This window comes from Myotis davidii, unplaced genomic scaffold (genome assembly GCF_000327345.1).
Source record: "Myotis davidii unplaced genomic scaffold, ASM32734v1 scaffold238, whole genome shotgun sequence".
Classification (NCBI taxonomy): Eukaryota; Metazoa; Chordata; class Mammalia; order Chiroptera; family Vespertilionidae; genus Myotis; species Myotis davidii.
Genome location: NW_006293779.1, coordinates 3697065 through 3721021, shown reverse-complemented (window position 1 = coordinate 3721021; position 23957 = coordinate 3697065). Strand labels below are relative to the sequence as shown.

General features: G+C 47.9%; 1 protein-coding gene across 1 annotated transcript in view; it reads right to left on the bottom strand.

Annotated features, from left to right (window-relative positions):
• Positions 1-23957, bottom strand: part of ALK (anaplastic lymphoma receptor tyrosine kinase) — a 579333-nt gene that overhangs the window by 34601 nt on the left and 520775 nt on the right. Inside the window, 1 exon segment of the mRNA XM_006767430.2 lies at positions 9622-9784. Within this exon segment, the coding sequence (XP_006767493.1) occupies positions 9622-9784 (163 nt within the window).

Below are 23957 nucleotides of genomic sequence, written 5' to 3'. Positions count from 1 at the left end.
CTTAGACAAGGAACTTACCATCCCTGTTCCACATCTGTAAAATGGGACAATAGAGCACCCCGCTAGCCCCTGTGTGTGGTCAGGATTAAGGGAATTAGTACATGCAGTCTTAGACTTGTGGCTGGCACCTAATAAGCACTCAAACGTATGTATTATTATTGTTATTAATGGTGGAATTAGCAGGGGCTGACTCGGTAGAAAGTTTGAAGTCTCCCCATGGGTCTAACACGAGAAGGCCCCCGTGGAATGAGTGGGGAGAGCGCTGTATGCAGCCCAGACTGTTTGCTCCCGCCCCACCAGGAACACCTTCTGGAGCGATCTGTGTGCAGACAACAAGCAACCCATCAGGATGAAAACAAGCAGTGTGGGATGTGGGATTATTTCTGCTGCCTCCTAGGTTGTTGTGATAGTCAAGCAAGGCTGGGGAAAAGTAACCCAGCTGGTGGACCCCGAGGGGCCTGTCTTGAAGGCAGCCAGCTCACCAGCTACAAATGCCTCCCCAGAGGCCTGCTGTGGGGGGAGGGACTGGGGTGGAAGGGGGTGGGGAGGAGGGGACTTTCAGATGCTGTGAATTTGCACACAAAGCCTCCAGGCAGTTTTGCTAGCTGCACACACAGTGGCTTTTTCTGCTATAACTCCAGGAAATGCCCAGGTTCCAAGGTGTAAGGCACCTCCTGGGAGCCCAGGCGGGGCTTAGGCCTGTTGTGCAGAGACAGGCCTAGAGGGCTGACTGCTGGCCGATGTCCAGGCTAGGAACTGAGCTCTCCGTGGGCTGCAAAGGAGGGTCTGGTGCCCACCGGCTGTGTGTGGCCGGGCATTGACGGGAGTCACCATCTCCTGGTGTGGCATGAGGCTGTGCACCAGAGGAGACCAGGGACGGGCCCCAGGCCATCAAGGGGCTCACACAGAAAGTGAGGAGATGCCCATAGTTGTGAAGAGAAAAACCTCACCAGCAGGGAGGCAAGATGGGGGACCAAAGGGCTGTGGGTCCCATGATCAGAGGACACCCTCTCCTAGCTGTGTCCTCTCAGAACCCCAACCTCTTCCCTGGTCAGATAAGAACCTTATCTTATTTTCTGAACTCACAGGGTAGTGGGGGTTCAACATCAAAGGGAGATCATGGGGTGAAAACTCAGAGAAAGTGGGAAATCTCTTCACAGAATCAGGGCCCAGGAGGGAGACCTTGGCTGGTTGCAGGCCGTGGGGGGTGGAGGTTTGGAGTTGGCTTCATGGAGATGATGGGCAGGTGGGCTCTCGGACAAGCAGGAGGAGGTGGAGGGTATGAGTCCGGCCTGTGTCAATGGAAGGGAAGAGGCAGGAGAGCCTGGCTGCGGTAGGGAGGGGGCTGCAGGGCTGCAGAGGGTGGAGGGGCCAGTGCCTGAGCCTCCCACAATGCCCCAGGCATGGCTGCATGTGGCATCCCCCCATTAGCCATAAATAGTAGCTGTTAGTAATCTCATTTGACAGATGAGGGATCTGAGGCTCAGAGGGGTTAAGTAACTTATCTGAGGCCACAGAGCTGGCAGACCCTGGTTCATACCCCACATTTCCCCTCACAGAGGCCGTTTCCTTCCCAGCGTGCTGCTGGGAGGCCCATCTGGAGGCACAAGGGGGTGGGCTGAGGAGCGACTGGCCCACCCTACTTCACGCAGACCCCAGCCAAACCCTCGCTCCTGGCCCATTACCAATGGAGACCGTGATAAGGACAATTAAAAAGCTGAGGCAGAAGGAAGGCTTATTAGTGAAAGGAAAGCGAGAATTGTTTAGCTCAGAGAAGGGAAACCTGGGGCAGAGGGGGTGCTGCTGCTGGTGGGGTTTCAGGGCGATCTGTGTGGAGTCCTGAGTTAGCCGTGGGGACCGCTGCCTCTGTCCTGGGGCTTTGCCAGGTTGCACAAGAAAGTCCTTTCAGGTGAACGTGTGGTTTGCTTGGAAAACTGTTGCCTGAGACAGAGTCCCATCCTGCCCATTCCTGCATATGGCTGAGAGGTAAGCTGTGCCCTTCTCATTATTTTTGGCATAATTGTTATCAATCTGCATGCATTATGAGTCCTTCTGAATTCTTTCACCTGTTTAAATTTAGCCAAATTATTATATTTTATATGTTGTTTATTCCTGACATGGATTCCCCCTCCCTAAGCCATCTTTCTGATTTCTCCCACCTCCAAACCGATCTGCATGTCAGCCTCATCCAGGTCTTGACCTCGTGCTGGGTAATGGGGTGGGATGGAAAGAGCCCTCTACTGTGTGACTTGCGGCAACTTGCTTAACCTCTCTGAACCTTACTTTCACCCCAAGGAGAAAAATGAGGACAAGCACCCCTGCCCTCCTGGGGATAAGTGCATTTGGAAGACAACAAACTGATGGCAAGTGCAGGGTAGGGCTTGGGGCTGGGTCCGCTCTGTAGATTTCAAAGCAGGCAGAGGGCTTGATGAGCCGAGTTTGCTTTCTTGTGTGATGGCCTCGGCCCCACAGTTTTAACCTGGACTGTGGACTTGCTGAAAGCCCTGGGGAGCAGACAGCCGCCTGTCTGGACTAACTGCAGGGGCCCTGGGAGGCAGTGCCTCCATCACCAGCCCTCTGAGGGCTGGAATCCCACCACGGAGCTCACTCCTCTGCAAGCTCACAGCTGCCACTACAAGGCGATCGCCTCTGGAGCAGGATGTGCCACAGTGAAGAAAGCGGGGCTCGAAGGCAGCCAGACCTGGAAGCAAACGCAAGCTGTGACTCAGGGCCAGGACGAGGGTGCGGCAAGAGAGGCACCGCCCTGGTGACAACCCTGTCTGTGCTCAAGGGACCTCGAGAGCCAATGCCTCCTCAGATTTTGTGTCCAAGCCCCTTGCTTGCCCTCGCCCTGGCCCTGGCTGTGCCAGTGCTACTGTGTGGCCTTGGGTAGCTTATTTACCCTCGCTGGTCTCCAGTTTCCTCATCTATATAAGGGCGATAATGAGGATTGTTGTGAGATTTAAATGAGATAATGCCTGTGAGGGACCTAATTCAGTGCCTGGAGGGTATAGCCAGGCAGGGACAAACAGCAGCTTCTGCTCTGATGTAGCCCATGGCTGAGCCTGTCCACACCTCTCCAGGGGGTGACTTCTGGGAGGCAGAGAGTGAAGGAGCCCCTGATTTCTAGAGAGCAATGGGAGAGCAGGGTGTGGCCAAGGGGTCAGGGGTCAAGGCTGTTCACTGTAGAGAGCTGGGGCACAGGCCAGCCTTGGCCCCTCTGAAGGCCCCGACCCTAGGAATGGTGCCACACAAACTTGTGCGGGAGCGGTAGCCTCAGCTGGAATCTCGGAAGCTTCCTCCCCACCCCCTGCGCTCAGTTTATTTTTGATGGTTGACAAACGACAAATTAATTTACCTGCCACTCAAATGCGGGCTCTGACTCGCAGCCATTCCAATTTCCTGGAAATTATAAGATACTGTTCTCAACAAGCTGAGGCTGTGTTTTTCCCCTCAGCTCAGTCCATGGCCCCTGGTCAAAATGGATGTTTATTAGGTTTGTGTTTTGTGTTATTGACTGTGAGCTATTGTTACCTGCTGTAATTGAGTTGTGAATCTTTTTAAAATAAAGAATTAGCAGCCAATCAAAGCGGCTGCCTGCTGGGTGCTGAAACAAGAGCACAGCTGGCCGTAGCGCGAAGGCTGCGTGGACTCCACACCCCGAGGGGAGCTGGGTGGGGTGGGGGGGGGGAGGGAGTGGACCCCACTTGAACGAGCATAGAGCACCTCAGTCTCTCCTGCACCCCACTCTGGGCACCACCTCTAATTCCCAGCGGGGCCTTGGGCAGGCCCTTTCCCTCCTCTGAGTCTCCAGTTTCTTCCTCCGGGAATCAGGATGGAAGACCTGCCCTGCCTGTCCTCGTCCACAGGCCAGTGAGTGTGCGCAGAGCAAGCGGGTCGGTGGGAAATGCCTGTCAGGTGTAGTCAGATGACCCGGAGAGGTCATTTGAGCCATCAGGAGACACCCCTGGGGTCAGCAGTGAAGGGCCAATTGTCAAGGCGCCTGCTCCTCGCTGTTCAGTTCTAGTCCAGATGGCACCCGTGAGCAAGGTGCGCTTCTTCCCTACGGCCCACCAGGCCAGGGCAGCCCTGCACCCGGGAATATCCGCGCTGGAGGAGATCTCAGCGACTCTCTACAACCCCGCCTCCTCCAGGTGGGCTGAGCCTGAAAACATCTGCTCAGAGGGGGAAGCACACTTTCAAGGTCGCCTGGTGTACGGGTCAGAAATTAGACCCCAACTGCATTCTGCCTGCGGCCCATCGATCTCTGCACAGTCCCCCTCTCCTGACTTGCCCTGCTCTGTGCTCTCGTGGCGATGGCTAGCCGCACAATTAGGCTGACAATTAATCATGACATGCCACTCTCTTCTATAACTGTCTCTAGAACTTCACTGGCATTGTGGACTGTTATTTAACTTTCCTGCCCTGTGGTCTTTCCAAAGACTGTGGCACTCCAGAGTCTCAGTCCTCTCTTTAAGTCCCACAGCACCTACTCAGTGCCTGGCACACAGTAGGAGCCCCAGGGCTGTCTGTGGATTGGGTGGAATGATGGTGTCACCCAGCTGCACATGCTGGTCCCTCGAGCCAGGTGAGGAAATGAGTGTCAGTGATGGAGACCATCAGACACAGCTGTGGCCCAGGTCAGCTGGCAGGACGGCTGGCTCCAGCTGGGATCTGGGGCCTCTTGTACATTATGTCTGAGGAACAAGTGGACCATGATAGAACTGCCACCAGGAGCTGTGAACTGTGCCTGACAAATGTTTTCATAGGCGATGTGTGTGCTTGTGTGTGTGTGTGTGTGTGTGTGTGTGTGAAGTGGGGGAGGACTGAGGGCTGGGAAGGATGCTGAGCCCTGGAGAGGTAGGAAGACAGGAAGGAAGGAAGGGAGGAAGGAAGGAAGGAAGGAAGGAGGAGGAAGGAAGAGGAGGATGAGGAGGGAAGAAAGTCTGGAAGAGTGAGAGATGGCTGGCCCACATCCACAGACGTGGACTGCATCTGCGTGGAGACATCATGCACAGATCACACTGACTCCCCAGCAGTCCTTGGAGCCAGGCGGTGTTGGCACCGTCTCCAATATACAGGGAGACTGAGGCTCTCCCCACCCCAGCACGTACCCCATAATCGATGCTTTTGCTGTGAGCCACTTTACCCCCTTCCCCCACGGGCACACTCTAGATGTGGTCACTGAGAACCTCGACCCAGAACTTTCCCTTAAGCATGTGCTCTTCTCGCCATTACCGTTATCCTTGCCTGTCGTCTTAATCAAGCTCCTAGAGAAGAAGTATCGATCACTCATTGTCTTGGCTTCCTCAGCCCCCCAAGCAAGGCTGTCATCCAGGCACTGCCTCCTCCCCAGTCCTCTAATTGTGCCAGTTTACCTCCTAAACGCTTCCTGGCCCTGCACCCTCGCTCCTCTGATCTCCCCTGCCCTGGGGCGGCCCTTTCTAACTCTTCCTGGGTGACCCTCAGCCTTCCACCTGCTCTCTGTGTCTCTGGGCTTGTTTCTCTCTCTGCCACCAGAGGGAGCTAACAGGTAGCTGACGGCATTTGCCAGGTAGGGCGGAGTCAGAGCTGGTAGGTGGCCTTGCCCCAGGTACTCCTTCCACCAGGAGGCCTCCCCTCTTCTTTGCAGACAATGCCGATTGCCTCCAAGACTTAGCCTGTTTCTTGTGGAAGCCACTCCTCACCCAGCCTTTCCCTAGCCTCCGGCTGCAGTGCTTGTGCGAACCTCCGTGGTGGTATTGCTGCACCCACCAGCCCCATGAGCTGGGCTCCCCTCGGCGGGGGTGCATCGTGTCCGCCTTCTGACACTGTACCTTCGTGTCAGGCACAGTGTCCTGACAGGTGCTTCAGAGGGGCCACTGAGATTTCCAAAGCAGGTGTGGACACCAGGACAGAAGGACATGGAGGGAGTTGACTACATCGCCTCTGCTGTTTGGATAGAGGAACTGGCAAATCCAGAAAAGGGGACACTCAGGGCAGGAAAGTGGAGGCTGGGGAGGGATGGGATTTAGGTGCTGTCCCTATCCCCCCATCAACACCCACCACCCTGCCGTCTCCTCCCCAGCCTCTTCTTCCTCTCCCTCTTTCTGGGCCTCTCCCTCTGTGGTGAGTGGTGGTGGGCAGAGAAGCAGAAGGTGGCAGATGGGCCCAGGATAAATAAATGATCAGTTATGGGTGGGGTGCTTGCACTTGTATGCATCCCCGAGAGAGCTCCAGGTACTGATGGCCTCCTCTCTACCTACAGCAGGTGCTTGGTAAGTATTAGCTCCCCTTCCTCCATCTGTGTGACCAGCAGGGAGAGAAGTCAGCTGCAGCAATAACAGGGCCAGGCCTCAGGCAGCAGCCAGACAGCACTAGCTGGGCGCCGACACTTCCGGGAGTAGATGGATTCCACCAGGGATGCTGCCAACCTTTATATTTCCATGAACCTTTTCCTCATGTCCTCCCATGTGTCCTGTGTTTATCTCGCCAGGTGAACTGCACTTACTAAATAGAAATTAGTTAATAGGAAAAGGCTGTCTTCTAGAAGAAGGCCCCTGGCTTCTCCACGTGGACATTCTGACCCGGGGGCATTCCGGTGTGGTCTAAAAAGCAACCACTCAACTTCTGCTTCTTTGACTCCTAAGTGATGTGGCCAGTAGATATTAACATCCAAGCCCAGAGCCTTATCCAGGGTCAAGGATGAAGTGAAGGTCAGAAATAGGGGACCCTTCACATGAGTGGGTTTCACATGTGCAAACTCACCGCAGATCAAAAATATTTGAAAAAATGTTACCTTGTTGGTGACATGAACTATGCCCATGATTGGTAGCATCAGTACTGAACATGTATGGATATTTTTTCTTGTTATTATTCCCTAAACTATACAGTATAACAACTATTTGCGAGCATTTTCAATACTTACAGTACTGTACGTAATCTAGAGATGATTTAAATTATACAGGAGGATGTGGGTAGTTCATATGCAAATACTATGGCATCCTATATACTAAAAGCATAGTATGCAAATTGTCCCCTCGACCAGGAATTCGTCCAGGAGTTAGACCAGGGGGTGGGGCCAGCCAGAGGAAGGGAGGGAGGCCCTGGTTGGCGGCGCCTGGGGGAAGGGAGGGAGTGCCCAGCCTGCAGCCACTAGGGACCCTACCAGTGCATGAATTTTGTGCACTGGGCTTCTAGTTTCATATAAGGGATTAGAGCATCCTCGGATTTGGGTATCCAAAAGGAGTCCTGAAACCAATTCCCCTTGGACACCGAAGGATGATTGCATCTGTGACAGCCTTTAATTGGTTAAAGAACAAAGATTCAACGACAGCAACCCCAACCCAGTGCTTTTCGATTTTGATTCTTTCATTTTGACACGATGCTATCTCAGGCCAGTTCAACAGAATCCCACAGACCAAAATTCACCAATCTGGACACTTCATGGTATCCTGCCTCAACAGCCTGTGAATGTTTCCAATGAGTGTTCACCAGGCAAAGCTGGTCTCAATGTCGCAAAGAGAGAAATAGGAATGGCTCTCGATTAGGGCTGGGCTTATGTCAACGTGGTGTGGCAATCCTTACAGATCAGAAACCTGGCGAGACTTAGATAGGGCTATAATTCACCACAGATGGGACAAAGAATTAATTTTTATCTAATAGTGCAGTTTTTCTGGCAGGCAAAATCCTTTAAACATGGGGTCTATCTGAGGAAGTCAGGAGAAAGTTCTGGGAAGCAGGAAGTCAGAATCAACTGTCTGTGGGATCAGTCTGCTCCCGGCACTGCTGTCTCCGCCATGTGGCGTCAGGCCTGTGCAAAGCTTCTCTCACTCCAGGTTCCACATGTGGAGACAAGGGAGTGTCAATAATAACACCGCCTCATCACTAAACGGAGGGGAAATACCCAGTGGATCTTCAACAAACATCCATCCCCTTCCCCCCAGGAGTCCTTTCCTCCTGCTCTGGGACAGGGGTGACCATGGAAATCCAGCTGGGAGGAGGGGGGGCCTGGCCAGCTGTGGGCGGTGGGGTCAGTGATGGTGCGTGTCTTTGGCCATTTACTGGGAATGCGCAGGACGAGCAGCTAATGTGATTGCAGCCAAACCTTGTTATTGCATTCCTTCCCCGATGCATTTAGAAAGCACTTAGGGCTCTCCCTGAAACACGTTTACCCTGAGGTCCCGGGAGCGGGGCTGCCTCTTCTCTTCCCAGGGGGCTGAGGCTATGCTGGGGCTCGGGGGCTGCAGGAGGGAAGGAGAGCTCAGTTCCCACTGCTCAGCCTCCAGAGACATCATTATGATGCTTCCTGTTTAAACAGCCAGGGTGTCTGGTGGAAGGAGCCACAGTGAGGCTGCGTCCCCGAAGTTCAGGGGCTGGAGGCCATGTCTGGGCTGTGGGAGGCTCCTGACTCTCTGAGCCTCAGTTTCATCATTTGTAAAATGACTGCAGCCCTGCCTTTGCCACGTCACAGCTGTGGGGTCCGTAGGCCAAGTCTGACCTGACTCAGTGGTTCTCAGGGCTGCATCAGCATCCTCTAGGAACTTACCAGAAATTCTATTCTTTTTAAAATATATTTTTATTGATTTCAGAGAATAAAGGAGAGGGAGAGAGAGATAGAAACATCAATGATGAGAGAGAATCATTGATCGGCTGCCTACTGCACGCCCCCTACTTCGGATCAAGCCCGCAACCCGGGCATGGACCCTTGACTGGAATCAAACCCGGGACTCTTCAGTCTGCAGGCTGACACTCTATCCACTGAGCCAAACTGGCTAGGGCCAGAAATTCTATTCTTGACCCCACTCCAAGCCTACATAGTCAGACGCTCCAAGAGTGGGCCCAGCCACCTGCGCTTTAACCAGCCCTCCGTCATTCCGATGCCCACTCGACGATGGGCACCACTGGTCTAAGCTCTACCACTAGCTCTGCTTAATGACCGCACAGTGGCCCCGGAGAGTCATCCGCCTCCTTCCAGCCTGGCCTTGCTCTAAGGGCCATTTGTATCTTTATAACATCATTCATGGGCCAAACAAAATTATCAACTTAAAAATGAGCCTGCTATATTTGGTCAAACCTTTAATTAATGCCTAATGCCTTGGCAGGGCCAGACCCAATGATTTCAATGGCCTTCTATGGCCTGTGGGCCAGACGTTCCCCACCCCTGCTCTACGGAATACTGTGGGCTTGGGGTTGGACACGGACAGAGTTGAGCAGCTACTTCCCTTGAGAACAGTGAAGTCCTGGGAAAGGAGGCGCAAGGATAACAACGTGGTCCTTCATGTGCATCGCACTTGTGTTTCCCAGATGTTTGTACATGCACTGCCTCATTGGAACAGCACCAAGTGCGATTCAAGAATAGAAATAATTATAATTACGAATAATAAGGATAAAGAATGTTCTAAAGCCGGCTCACACATGCCTATCATCTCCATAAATAGTCTGTGGGCCCCTGGAGGATAGAGGACGCATCTTCCCTGCTGCCCCATTCCAACATCTCAAATCTCCCCTTCTGCAGTCCTTACGACAGGTCAGAGTCTGTGGCCTCTGAACTTTGGTGCGCCATCCAGGCACCCGGGGACATGCACCCACAGACAGGACCCCAGTCCTCTGACCCTCAGCTTCCCCCTCCCCCATACGCACCTGTAGGTGTCGGTGGCTGGCACCTTCCAGGTCTGGATGCCCTTGAGGGGGCCCTCGCTCTTCACCACCACGCTCAGGTTGGTGTTCCGGTAGGCATTGTTGCACTGGGCCTGCGTGGGGCCGTGGGGCCCACTGGCCCCACACGTGGTAAATAGCCAGTGAACTGTGATACAAGAAGAAAGACAATCACTCACGTGGCTTGACCATCCCTCCTCTGTGGGGCCTCTCTGGCTGCCTCTGAGCTGTGTGCTCCATGGCACTAACATGACACCAAGATCAGGGACAGAGACACTGCTCGGCACTCAACCTGGAAGCTGCTGTTGGGGTCAACTATGTGCCAGGCCCTGGGTCAGGTAGATGGAGCGGACATGGACTCTGGCATTAGGAAGCTCAGAGCCTACTAAGGGAGACCAAAAAGGAGGCAACCAGCTACAACATAGGGCAGTAAAATGATACCGTGAGAGAAGGTCCGTTTCAGGGGAGACAGGTGCAGGCAGCGGCTGCGCCCTCTCTGGGTGTCTCATCAAGTCCAATGCAGTGCCGGGCAAACAACAGGCATGTAACCTGTGCAGTCGTGACTGCATCTAACCTGTCCCCAGGACTTCTCATCTTCATGTAGGATCCTCTTAGTGTGGAGAAGATCGAAAGAGTAACCTGGACACAGTCAGCTCCCTGACCCCTCACTGGCCTGGGGACCCAGGACCGTGGGATTAGGAAGACCTGTACTCCTGGCTGGCCTCCTTATTCGTAACCACTGGGGTTTAGAACTGCAATAAGCAGCTCTTGGGCTCTCGATGAAACAGTGGAAAAAATAGGGAAGCGGGTCACATTTGGGGGTTTTGGGGTCACATTGTTTTTGGTGCCGGCCTTCTTTTTCCAAGCCTCTCGCCACTGCCTAGGATCTGTCATCACCTGGAGCACCCCAAGTCCTTAGATGACCTTTGGGGTGTCTCTGGAACACTCAGCACACCCCACCCCTCCACCGCCACTGGGCCGTCTCCTTTCACACTTTCTGTCTGTGAGTCAGATTTCATGTTGGCCGGAATTCTAACATTTTTATAACCTATAAGGACTTTAAAATACCATGTTCTTGATACATGGCTTTGACTTCAAATACAAAAATGTCACTATAAGATTAAAAGAAATTACTTTCTTTTATAGAGATTAAGTCGAATTCTACCTATAGGAAATTATGGAAAGATTAATTTGTTCACTAAAACGTTAAAGTGAAATTTTTTGGAAAACTTTCAAATAACTTAATGATGCAAAAATGAAAGATTAATTTGGGCTACTAACTACGAGCGATCAGATTGGGCTCACACCAGCAGTGTTGATCATCTGAAACCTGGGCCAGGTGTGGTGGGCTCCGTGACACTGCCCTGGCCCCAGATCTGGGAGACAAGAGAGGCCTACAGCTGCCCAACACTTTTCCAGACTTCATTGTTTTTCAAATGAAGATATTGATTTCTATCTGGTTTCTGAAGGTTGTTTCAAGGGCAAGTAGTTGATGAATTCTTTGGTGTGAATGGCTGAATGTTAATTCTCTGATCTATCTGTATTATAAAGGGATAACCTGTTAATTCAGAGTTGTAACTCTTTACTGAAGACACTTTAGCAGAAGGGCTCTTTTGCCCAAATCCTACGCATGGGCTGTGCTGGGGGTGGGGGTGCGTGGGGAGGTGGGGACCTGGGGGAGTGGGCTGTGTGAAATGGAAAGGACACAGGCTTTGAAATAGGCAAGGACACCTGGGTTTGGGGGTAGTCTCATCACTTACTGACTGTGGGGCCTAGATGAGTTCCTTCATCTGTATAAGGGGCTGGACTGGCATTAGAATGAAAGGAAGCAAGGGGTATGAAAGGTCATTGTAAAGTTCAAAACTCTAAAAATGTGAGTTGTGTCAATGACTCCTGCCTACACCCAAGGCTGGTGCTGTTGTTACGAATAGGAAATATGGCGATGGGAGTGTCTGTGAATGCGAATAGATGCCTGCCAGCAGCTCCTAGGAATTTAAATTAGTGAGTTGGGGATGAGGATAGGTGCAGGGAGCTGAGAAATCTACTCCTCCCATCATCTCTAGTCTATTCTGCAGGCCCAGTCTATACCTACAGCAAGCAGTCCGGGTTTGGGGACAGCCTCAGCCTCATCAATCTGGGTAGAGACATAAGACAAGTGTGATACAATAGGGTATCCCAAAAATGTATACACACACTTTGAATGCTTACAAGGGCAGTGTTTATTAAAATACATTTCATTTCCAAAATTGAGCTATCAGTTTTTAAAGTGTGTATACATTTTTTGGGACTAACATAACATAACATAACATAACATAACATAACATAACAACATAAATATTTTCCCTTATGTGTGTGCTGAGGAAGAGAGCTAAAGGTGTGGGCTTGGCACCCTACCCTAATAATACCTACTACTTAGACTTCCAGTTGGCATTATAGTATGACCTAAGCAAAGTGCAGCATTTGGCATTAGAGAGGATCAAATGGCCGCAGGGAGGAGCTGGATTGGAGGCAGGGAAGGAAGGAAGGCTGGCTGTGTCCTCTTTTCTTACTTTGAAAACAAAACAAAAAACTATTGTGTTAAAACTCATTTATGGAGTTTTAACTTGTTCTTACTTATCATTTATCTTGTTCTTTTACCACACACTGGAAGCCTAGTTTAATATTCACTCACATCTAAATTGTATAAAGAACCCACAAACATCAAAATACTGATTGGGTATTAGACATTTGAGCAAAGAAAAATCCATTAAGCACTGGGTTTCATTTTAAGTATATAGCAGAACCCTCTAAGAAGAAACAAATCAATTAGTAATACACAGCACAATGCTGAAAAACCATGGGATAGACAGCGATTGTACTGGTTTTATTACTGTTGTTAAGCCATCTTGTCTGCTCAACTGAATTCAAAGAAATAAAGCATGATACAAAAGAAAATAAGTTCTCAACTACGGCTGTTAATCGCAATAATGAGGATCTGCCTCATGCTGAAGGCCGAGGTGGTTGTATCACAGAAGAGCACTCAATGGCTCATAAGAACCTTTTGTACCATTTTTAAAAAAATCTTCACCGAGGACATTTTTTTCCCACTGATTTTCAGAGAGAGTGGAAGAGAGAGGGAAAGACAGAGAGAAACACTGATGTGAGAGAAACACATCAACTGGTTGCCTCTTGCATGCTCGCCTACTAGGGCCCAGGCCGGGGAGAAGCCTGCAACCTAAGTACGTGCCATTGACTGGGACCGAACCCAAAACCCTTCGGTCTGCAGGCTGATGCTCTATCCACTGAGCCAAACCGGCTAGGGTCCTTTTGTACCATTTTGATTCTGATCCTTAGAACTGAAATTTACCCTTATCTGTTGACTGGGCTGAACTTCATGGGACCTGTGGTATATCGAACCATTTTGATCACCATCATAGATCCCATTACATCAAACCAGGACCAAATTCATCATCCATAATGTATACAGCACCATTCTTTATTGTAAATTGGAAAATTTGAATACGTAATGAAAAATTAATAAATTATGCTCCTTATTAGGGTGAAGTAAAAATAATGTACATATTGTAGCCATTAGGAGGTTAAAACATTTCTACCATCTGTCTCAACTCTTTAAACAGTGGAGCAGTGCCCCTTCTAGATATACAATCAATGCCCGATGATTGCTTTCTTTTTTTGATGTTCGCAGTTGTAGAAGCTTAATGCCTAGGCCCATGTATTTATCGGGAGCTGCAAAATAATGATACTCAAATTATACCTTTTCTTCTTATTTATCAGTTGGAACACATTTATAAAGCAATGCTTCCTCTCATCTACTATTTGGTTACCCATGCAGGATAAATGCTCAATTCTTTCTCCTTATTATAGTTTTCAAGATAATGAATTAGTTATTTATCATCCTCTAAAGTTGACCAATTAGTTGTTTATACATGATATAAATTCTTGAATTTAAACACATTTTTTAGTTCTAATTGACCCCTGTTATCCTTTAGAAGCTGAAAATGTCACCTTTTTGATCAGTGGTAAGCCTCCCGGGTTGTTTTGCTTTCTTGCTCTCTGGTATGACAAGATGTGCCTTCCCTAGACCTGGGTTCAGCCATTTTCTCCAAAGTCTTTGCTTTTTTGGGAAAAGGTATTTTCATTACACACCTTGAAGGCTAGAGACACTTATTGCTACTGGTTGGTGATTGTGTCTAGGGTTCTTTAGTGACAGAGCTAGGAAATATCTGTATGTGTACATATGTATATCAGTATAAACATACACATATATGAAGTACACACACGGATATGACAAAATACCTCATGAGCTCACACTGATACTTTCTTTTTTTATTACTATTTTTTTCTTTATTGATTAAGGTATTACACATGTGTTGTTATCCCCCCTTTCCTCACTCAACCCGCCCCCCCCCCAGCTCTTGCCCTCACCCCCCTGGTGTCTATGTCCATTGGTTATGCTTATATGCATGCATACAAGTCCTTTGATCTCTCCCCCTTACCGCCACCCTCCCCTGCCTTCCCTCTGAGGTTTGATGGTCTGACTGATGCTTCTCTGTCTCTGGATCTGTTTTTGTTCATCGTTTTATATTGTTCATTAATTCCACAAATGAGTGAGATCATGTGATATTTATCTTTCTCTGACTTATTTCGCTTAGCATAAAGCTCTCCACGTCCATCCATGCTGTTGCAAATGGTAGGAGTTCCTTCCTTTTTACAGCAGCATAGTATTCCATTGTCACACTGATACTTTCAATTCAAATTCAGGATTACAGAGTTTTAATCTCTTCTATATTAATCCATATTTCTTTTTTCCACACTGAGAATCTTGGTTCTTAGGAACATTCTAATAGAATTAAAATATTCTATAATTACTCATTTACTTTTCCATCATTAAGCACACAATAGTGTCAGAGTAGTAACACTACCACAATACCATCATCAATATAAAAACTGAGATCTGTTAAAATTTTAAAAATATATGTGCTCTCCATTTTCCCATATTCCTTGAAGTTGTATTTTACCTACACTGTTTGGGCATATGGCGGTTACACATGGTACTCTTTCCTCTTTAGTCCTTAGTCTTACTTCTGTAAATACTACGTCTTTAATGCTTACATCAGTCATGCGGGTGTATCTCCAGGCATTTTGGTTGTCTGAAGCTTGTTTTCAAGTAGATTCTTTAGGATTCATGGGAGGAATACTCTTTGAGTTTTTGGATGTTGATAAAATTCTTTACCCTTGAGTATATTATATGTGCTACTCTGTTTTCTTCTGGCATAAAGTGTAATTGTAAAACACTATGATGATGATCTAAATTTTATTCTCTAATAAGTCACTTGTTTTTTTCTGAGGTGCCAAAGTATTTTTTTTCTTTAAAGATTTGGTGATTATACTAGAATATTCTGTGTTATTGCTCATTCCTGGCCAATATTCTCAGATGCATACAGTACTCTTTTAATAAGTAGTTTCATTATGAAAGTTTTTCTTGAATTACAGCTTTAAGTATTTGTTTCATCTTCAGGCACTCCTGTTATCTGTATGTTGCATCTTCTTTGCCTAGCTCTGATGTATGTCATCTTTTTTATTTTTTAAAAATTTCTCTTTCGCCTTCTATTTCTTGTAAGGCATTAACTGTTGTGTTTATTTGCTCTTGAATTCCTTCCTAATTTAGTTTTCATCTCTGATTTTTTTCCTTTCATTTTACATTCTTTTCTGAGTTCTACCACCTAGTCTTTTATGTTTTGTAATATTGATATGCTATTTTTCATGTCTTATATCATGGTTTTATGGTCATTTAGCTCATTTTGAAATAGGAGGTTATAATTTTGATCTTTTCTGTGGGCATGTATTTTTGTTATGCTTTCATTTTTCTGTACAGTTATTCTGTCCTCGAGGCTCTTTAAAAATTCTTATTGTAATTTTGTATGTGATTTAATCTTGATACTTCTCTGTTATACATTTTTATATGAAATTACTTTTCTAGAACTTTAAGGGTTCAGGAGATTTTCTAACTTCACAGAGCTTCCTTTATACTTCTTGTTATTTTAAAAATATATAGTGTTTAAAAATATGGCAGTTTGCTTACTAATGTTTCTGGCTCTGTTTCACCCCTCCATCCCCACACACTTTTATCTGGAAACCCTTTTATTTATTGTTTTACCTCTATTATTCCTATATTACTCAATACTGATTTCACTTCCAGAAATGTCTTCCCAGTGTGGGCCCTACCTGGAAAGGAGGTTTGGTGGCCAGACTGCACTTGTTGCTTCAGATCTTACCATGGGCCCCTTGTACTCATAGGCCACTGAACTGGGCAAAGGGCTCTCATATTGTCTTTCTGTCATTTCCAGCAAATAGCTGTTAGCTATTTTGGGTTTCTCCTGCTCTCAGGTTTGTAAGACAGCCTGCTGCTTTTCTCACCTTTCTCTTGCTTAGGTGTTGACACTATGCAGGCCTTGTGGTTGTTTGTGCTTTGTCCTTACCCACCTGTATTTTGGGGTTGGAGGGGAATACCTTATAAACATGTTTGTTGCATATATTCATGGGTTTTCAGTTTTGATATATGGTTGCTCTGTTTTCATGGAAGGATTCAGAGAGATAAAAAGAACTATGCTGTTACTGCCATCACCACCATATTCCCAGAATCCTTGAAAAAAATCTTAATGTAGGAATTACTTGAGGTCATTTGCTATGATTAACCCTTATACCATCTATCTGATCAGTTCCTTACCTGCATTCCAATTCCTGGGACTGTAGGGTTTTTCAGATTTCAACTCATTGACATTGCCAATGACCATGGCCTAGAAGCTGCTGCTACATCATGCAGCTCACTAAGTAGAATTTAACTCTTTCTTCATAGTGCCACCCAGACTTAGCTAGTTGTTCTGTTTGACCCTTCACTAAATGGCTTCAGATATAAATATTTTATACTGACTCACTTTCTTCTCTCTCTACTGTCAGATATATTTTCTTAGTGTTCATGCTGATGTTTTCTTATGTTTAATGTATTTTATACCCAATGCTGGGGGAGGGTGTGAAAGTGGCCCTAAACTTCTCTTGTGTATCAGGCTGAGGGGCAGCTATTTTATTTTATAGTTTTGGAATGCATTTATATTTTGAAACTTATATTTGGCGGATGGTAGAAGGCATGGGAAGTGTAATCTCAGATAAAAGGATGCTACAATGGCTGTGAGCAAACAGGGCTGGGAATCTGTGGGCCATTCAAGTTCAAGGTGTTTAGTTACATTGCATTTACGTAGCACCTCCATCCTCCAGTAAGTTTAGCTTTTTACAACTGTTAGGTCAGTAGATAGGAAAGGGGGAAGAATGATTACTTGTGTCTCATCAGATAGGCAATAGTGTAGAAAGGTGACCAAGTGGCCTGCGGTTACAGAGGAAACCTGAGGCTGAGGTGGGCACATGGGTACGTGCAGTTACGTGTTCAGCAGCACCGTTTTTAGTTGATGCATTTTCCGTGTTGTTCTAGTTAGTTTTTCAGACTGACTGTTTGCATGTACTTGCACGTGCTTGCATACACACACACCCCCCATTCATTTGTGCAAAGCTTTCTGGTCGTTTCTCTCTTGGGGTATCTTTTGATGAAAAGTTAGCAGGTGGTAAGATCAGTAATTGTAACATTAGCCCTGTCTTTTGTACTGGCTGTGCTCACACACATGATCTTTTCTCCCTCTGACATCATTGGCTCCTTTGCTCTCACACAGTTCCTCTAGACCAGTGGTTCTCAACCTTCCTAATGCCGCGACCCTTTAATACAGCTCCTCATGTTGTGGTGACCCCCAACCATAAAATTATTTTCGTTGCTACTTCATAACTGTAATTTTGCTACTGTTATGAATCATAATGTAAATATCTGATATGCATGATGTATTTTTGTTGTTACAAATTGAACATAATTAAAGCATAGTGATTAATCACAAAACAATATGTAATTATATATGTATTTTCCGATGGTCTTAGGTGACACCTATGAAAGGGTCATTCGACCCCCAAAGAGGTCGCGACCTACAGGTTAAGAACCGCTGCTCTAGACGGACAGGATGCCTCAGAATGCTGAGGTCTCCCAGGAATAAAGGCCAGAGGCCCAGGGCCCTCTCTGCTGAGAGGCAGACATTGTTTCATGGAGAGGAACCTCCCAGTGAGTGAGCTCCCCAACAACAGGGCAGCAAGTCAGGGCTGTTGAGATAAAAGCTGCTTTCAGAACTGAATTACCCTAAACAGCTCTGACACAGGCAATCGAGGGAGTTTCTAATGGCCCCTGGGATGGCTGCTGTGCTGTTCTCTTAGCCACCCCTTCTTCCTGAGGGAACGTCAGTAACACGCGAGAGAAGAGAAAGGTCACAGGGAAAAACACTATCCTGAAAGCAGAACTGTCAAAATTAAGTTAAGGGACGCCTTGGGGCTAATTTGGTTATCCCCAAGTTGGCTTCAGGCCAGAGCTGTGTTAAGCATGTGATATTGAGATGGGTGCTGCAGACTCACCCATCTGGTGGTTACAAATAATGGATGTGGTTTGAGAATTAAGTGGGAAATGGTGGTGGTCCAAATCTGAGCTTTGCCACACTCAGGCCTGAAGCGTCATTGATTTCTGCCTTAATCTGCTCTGTCCTCAGACTGGGGAGAGAAAGCCTTGGTCTAGGGCTTGACCACTGGGCTATATTAGTGGGGTTTGCTCACTCCTATTGTAAGGTCCCCTGGCTCCTGAGAGAAAGGCAACAGTGTGGGGAGCCAGAATCCCTCACAGCTTCATTCTTAGTAGTTCTTGCTTATTGTTTGGTTCTAGGCCACGAAGGGTGAAACCCTTGCAAGGCCTTTGTGACTGTAACACCTTTGGCAGGTGGGCTGATGGAGGTGCAGGAGCTGAAGGAGGCTTGTGATTTGGAGCTAAGAAGAAAGCATGTCCTGGCTCCTGGGTCTGGGGCCCAGACCCTCTAAGATAAACTGGAGAACAGGGACACGTGACAGAGGGAAATCCAAATGTCAAGAACAGAAAGAAAAGTAGTGGGTGGAGCAAGTAGGACCACACTAGCACACACCCATATTTGGACACCCACACCCACATTACTGAAACCCAAGGAGCCCCACAGTCTATAAGAAAACGCTTGCATCCTGCTCCTCAGCAGTGTGGATACTCCACTGACCCAATGGCTGATGGAACTGATCAGTTGATTGACTGAATGGATTCATTACTAGAATCAAAGACATAAAGCTGGCTGAAGGAAAAGAAATAGTCCTATTTTCCAGGGAGCTATTCTGGAGAGTTTTTATGATTCTTAGTTAGAATGCTGGATAAGCTTGAGCTATGCCTTATTTTCCTTAGCTGTGAACATGGATCTTGGAAGAGGATCATTCCACCTGTCAGTTACTTAATAAATTATAATTAAATGAATAAAACTTGCTCTCAACAGTTATTATGAAGAAACTGTCGACATTCACTATAAAAACCAAATCAGCCATCCCAGATCCAATGGCCTGGAATTTTTTTGAAAATATATCTTTCTCCACACACCCTGCCTGCCCTTCCCTCACCGCTTCTCCAGGAACTGCCAACAGCCATGTGAGCGTGGAGGGATGACTCATTCCCGCTCGAGCTTTCAGATGAGAACCCAGCCCTAGCTAACACCTAATTGTAACCTTCTAAGAAATTATGAAGCCGAGGACTCAGCTGAGCTATTGCTAGTTTCCTGACCCACCGAAACTAGTATAATTAATGTATGTTATTTTAAGCCACCACATTTATGGTCACTTATTATGCAGCAATAGATAACTATCCAGTCACCCCAAAGCCCCGGCCCAGCAGCCAGTACTTTCTTTGGCCTCTTCATTTATGTAAGCACCCAGCATGGAGGGCACTGGCTGGGCCGAGTCCTTCCCAGGGCCCTCTCTCTCTTCCTTGACTCAGTAATGGCTACGGTAATGCCATCTCTCGTTGCTTTTCCTCTTCCCGGTGAAGGAGCAAGTGGGAAGAATCCCCTTTTGTGACCTAGAGTTAGCATTTCAGCCTTTCCCCTCCTAGTTCCTCTGTCCAGCTCCAGGCCTAGATGAATTTAAACAAAATGACAGCTGCTCAGGACACTGAAGCTTTGCTGTAGCAAGCAGAGAGAGTTAACAGGCTTCAAGGGGAGGCAGCGTGATTTTGAGGCAGGACCAGCAAGTCTGGGAGGATGATAATTAAAAGGGGACTTCCCAAATAATAAGCGCTTAATGCACTTGCACTGATGGTCTTGAAGCTAAATGATCTTAATCAAGGCGTGCAGAGACCAGAGTTCCTGGACCATTTGTTGTCTCCCACTTATGTAACCTTTCACTGAACCAAAGGGGGAAAAACATGTTTTCTCAGGCCAGCCAGGCGAGAGGATGACAGAATCCTCTCCGTGGCTAAGAGGAGCCGGGGCGTGGTGTTAAGCTGTTTGATCTTCATTTGTCGTAACTCCAACACTAGTCCATAGTGTTAGATTAGAGGTTTGTGAGGTGTTTTGTAGTCTGTCAGAGCTGGATAATGCTACACTATTTCTCCAGTGGGGCCCAGGATCAGGCAGTTCTAATGTAACACTATTGATTCTTGGCTTTCTCAAAGGATACTGGATTTCTTTTAAAGAAGGATGATCAGTTCAGGATAATGTGCAAAGCATCCATCTTGGATGAGACCTTGTCACCCTCCAGGGGAGGATAAAGTCAGAGCCATGGAGTGGGGTCCTGTCCTAACTCCGTGTGTGTGTGTGTGTGTGTGTGTGTGTGTGTGTGTGTGTGCTTGGAAATTGGAATGGGAACCAGTCTTTCTTGTGCTGGGAGAGCAGTGGCTTCATCTCGGGCTTATGTGAGTCCAGCTCTGGGTGGCACAGTTTCCAGGAGGGACACTTGGACTCATTCCCAGCGACAGGCCCCAGAGCTTGGCTCAGAGCAGGCACACAGCACATGCTGGTGAAAATAGTTTGCCCGCCACTTCTCCACACCGGTACATACACTACCTTGTCCCTCCTTTTCATCACCACCACCACTTGGGCTCAAATCATTCAGTGTGGCCACTAATGGCTGCAGCTCTTTGGGGCTTGGATTATAGTTTAAACATTCCACACATCAATTATATCTTCTGCAGTGAACACTGAGGCAAATCTCTTGACTGGAAAGAGGAAACAGTGGATCTGGAAGCAGCAAAGCTTCTCCTTTGTACTGTGGCCAGCGACAGGCAGCAAGGGGATGGCTCCTAGGGGGCGTGGAGTTAGGGCGGGAAGACTTTGGAGTGAGCTGGTGCCTGGTTTTGCAGTTTACTGGTGGGGCAGGTCCCAAAGCCTTTCTGATTCGGTTTCCTCAATTCTGCACCGGGGAAAGTAATCGTGGCTCACATAAGCCCTGGACACATATTCTCTCGCGTGATCCTTTCATCACACCTATGGGATGTGAACACCATGTTTTAAGGTGGGGAAACAAAGACTCAGAAAGCAGAAGGGAGTGACTTACAGCAAGTGGCACATCTGGGACTTGAACAAAGGCAGGCAGTGCTCTAAAAGCTGTGCCATGCTGCTTCTGGGGGGTGGGGATTAAAAAAAATAAACATCTGGACCTAAGACATACATGATTATAACAACAAAGGAGAGAAAACATTTACATCCACAGAGGACTGTTACTACTTATTTGGGCCTAAAAATAACCAAGACAGTGATATAACTCAGATCCAGCCTTCATAAATATTCATGGAATGATTAAACGATGGAGTGTCTAAGCACAGTACTCAAAACTTCTTTTGTGCACGTGTGTCTGAATAGGAACATCTTTAAAATCAGATGGTTTCCCTTTATCTGCGAGGCAGATGATACACGGGTCTAGCGGGGCGGGGGGAGGGGGTTGGAGGGATCAATGAGATATGCTGGATGTGCTTAGTCACTATGGGCAGGTGAAAGAAGGCAGCCTGTGGACAGGGAACATTCACCTGGGAAGCTCTGCTGCAGGCGGCACTCTGCCAGGGACCCTCCAGTTCTAACCTGCCACCTGTGGACACACAACAGAGCAGCCCCTGCGCCTCGGTGTTGGCCACCCGTTAGGGAGGTGGACTGGCTCTCCCGCGGGCAAAGCTGCTTGCACTGGACAAGACTCCTTAATGTCAGTAATGGGAATCATGAAACCGAATTAGTTCGATGCCAGCTCTCTTCCTGGGGCGTTTGGGGGAGAGAGGCGCAGCGAAATAAAGAGTGACATCCTAATTAGGAGGGCACACCTGTTGCAGTGACTGGGCACCCAGGACCCTTGTTAAGGCTGGTGCTTCCTGTGTCATCACTGGTTTGCTATAAATAGACGAGAATCTAAAATTAGTAAAACAGGAGAGAGCATGAGGCTCTCCATGCAATAGTAGGCCAGCTGAGCAGGAAAACGGTCAGTGCCTAACCGTTTCCAGGAGCTGTATCTGTGGCCCCACGCCTGCTGAGCTCTTCGAGATGCCACCCCCAATAGAATGGGTGCTGACTGAGTGCAGGCCACATGCACCAGTGAAGGCTGGAGGCACAGAGGGCCGCCAGTTTGCTGCAGTGATCAGCTCTCTTGCCTGTGCGTGGTGCACTGTGTGCCTAGAGCACTGTTTTGAATATTAGTGAAGATGCAGATGTGCTCTGTTTAACCAAAAACTGACATTAGAAACAGGAGTTTGAGAGATTGGAGATTCCTCCAGGAGACCTTTTCAACAGTGGGATTCTTTTAAATCAGGGGTGGGGAATGTCCAGCCAACAGGCTGTATAAGGCCCACGAAGTCATTTGGTCTGGCCTGCCAAGGCATTAGGGGTGAGTTAATTAAACGTTTGACCAAATACAGCAGGCTAACTTTTAAGCTGATACTTTTGTATGGCCCGTGAATGATGCTATAAATAGCCAAATGGCCCTTGGCAGAAAAAAGGTTCCCCACCCCTGCTTTAAAATGTATCACAACTGTATCCTTCCAAATGTTATTTGGCTTAGGAGATTTTAGTTTTCTATGTGATATAAAAGCCATTCTTTAGCCTTTTATATCAGTTGTAAAATTTAGGGCAAAGTTACTTAATCTCTGTGGACCTCGGTCACCTCATCTGTAAAAGGAGGATCATATAGTACCAGTAACCGAGAGACCGCATATGAGAGAGCCCACTGCAGCTGCTGGTGGGCCTGGCTGGGCCTGCAGAGCCTGAGCGTAGAAGGCTGCGCTGGAACGAAGACCCCAGGGTGTGAGAGGCCAGGCTCTGAGCAAGGGGCTGGCCCCGCAAAGCCTGCTTTCCAGCAATGCCGTCATCCCCAGAAGGCATGCTTAGAACATAATGGCTCTCGCTACAAATTCTATTAACTCTAATAGTTGTTCTGTGGTGAATGGATAATGCGTTTAGCAGAAATAGACCCAATCAATTTATATGAAACACATAAAACTTTCTCATTGGAATTGGCATCTGTTCTTGAATCACAGGAGCGTATGTGGGAACGGACAGCCTGTCACCCTCACTTCTGGGCACATTCGCTGTGTCCTGGGTTAATTAGAGAGCCGGGCCAGGTAACACTCAGGCTCCCTTACGCCATACCCTTCACCCTCAGACCACAGGGCTGGGGACGGGGAAGGACCTGGAGACTGTCTACTTCAAACCTTGACTTTAAAAAATACCAATTTTCCCGCCCTTGTCTGTGTTCACGTTGGCCCCACTTACATGAGCTCTGTTATCTGGTGACACGTCCAGGCACCAGACGAAGGACACCCAGGATCACAGCTGGCTAGTGCAGGCCCCCCAGGCCAGGCCCAGGGGTTCTGACTCCCGGTCCAGTGCTCTTTTCATGATCCCACTCAGAAAACGGTAAGCCAACTGTCACCAACCAACTCGGAGGCAAGACCGTGGTTTGAGCCAGGACTCCATGAATTGTGGTGACTTGCGGGTTGGGCCCAAGGTTCAGGCCGGTTCTCAATTAGACTGAGCAGATCCCTTTCCGCTCTCCCTACACAGCCCGAGGAGAGAGGGGTACGGAAGCAGAGGCAGGTCACGGGACAGGGGTCCCGCCTGTCCTTACCTGGGCTTTCAGAGAGAGACAGGATGGCGAGCCTGCTCCCACCGCCTCACCACTAATGCTCATTAGAGAGAGAGGGAGAGCGCCCGGAGCTCAGTGATTGCATTATCCCAACCATTTGGTTAGTGTAATTGTATGTGCAAAGCTGACAAATGTAATTTTCTCAGACTTAATACTTGTCCCATTTTCTCTGTTTTTTTCTGATTAGCTAGTGACTCAGGCTTCCGAGAATGCTTCGTGAGGCACCTGGCCGGGCTTTTCCCTGCCAGGCCCTCATTGGAGGAGAAGGCTGGCTGGAGGGG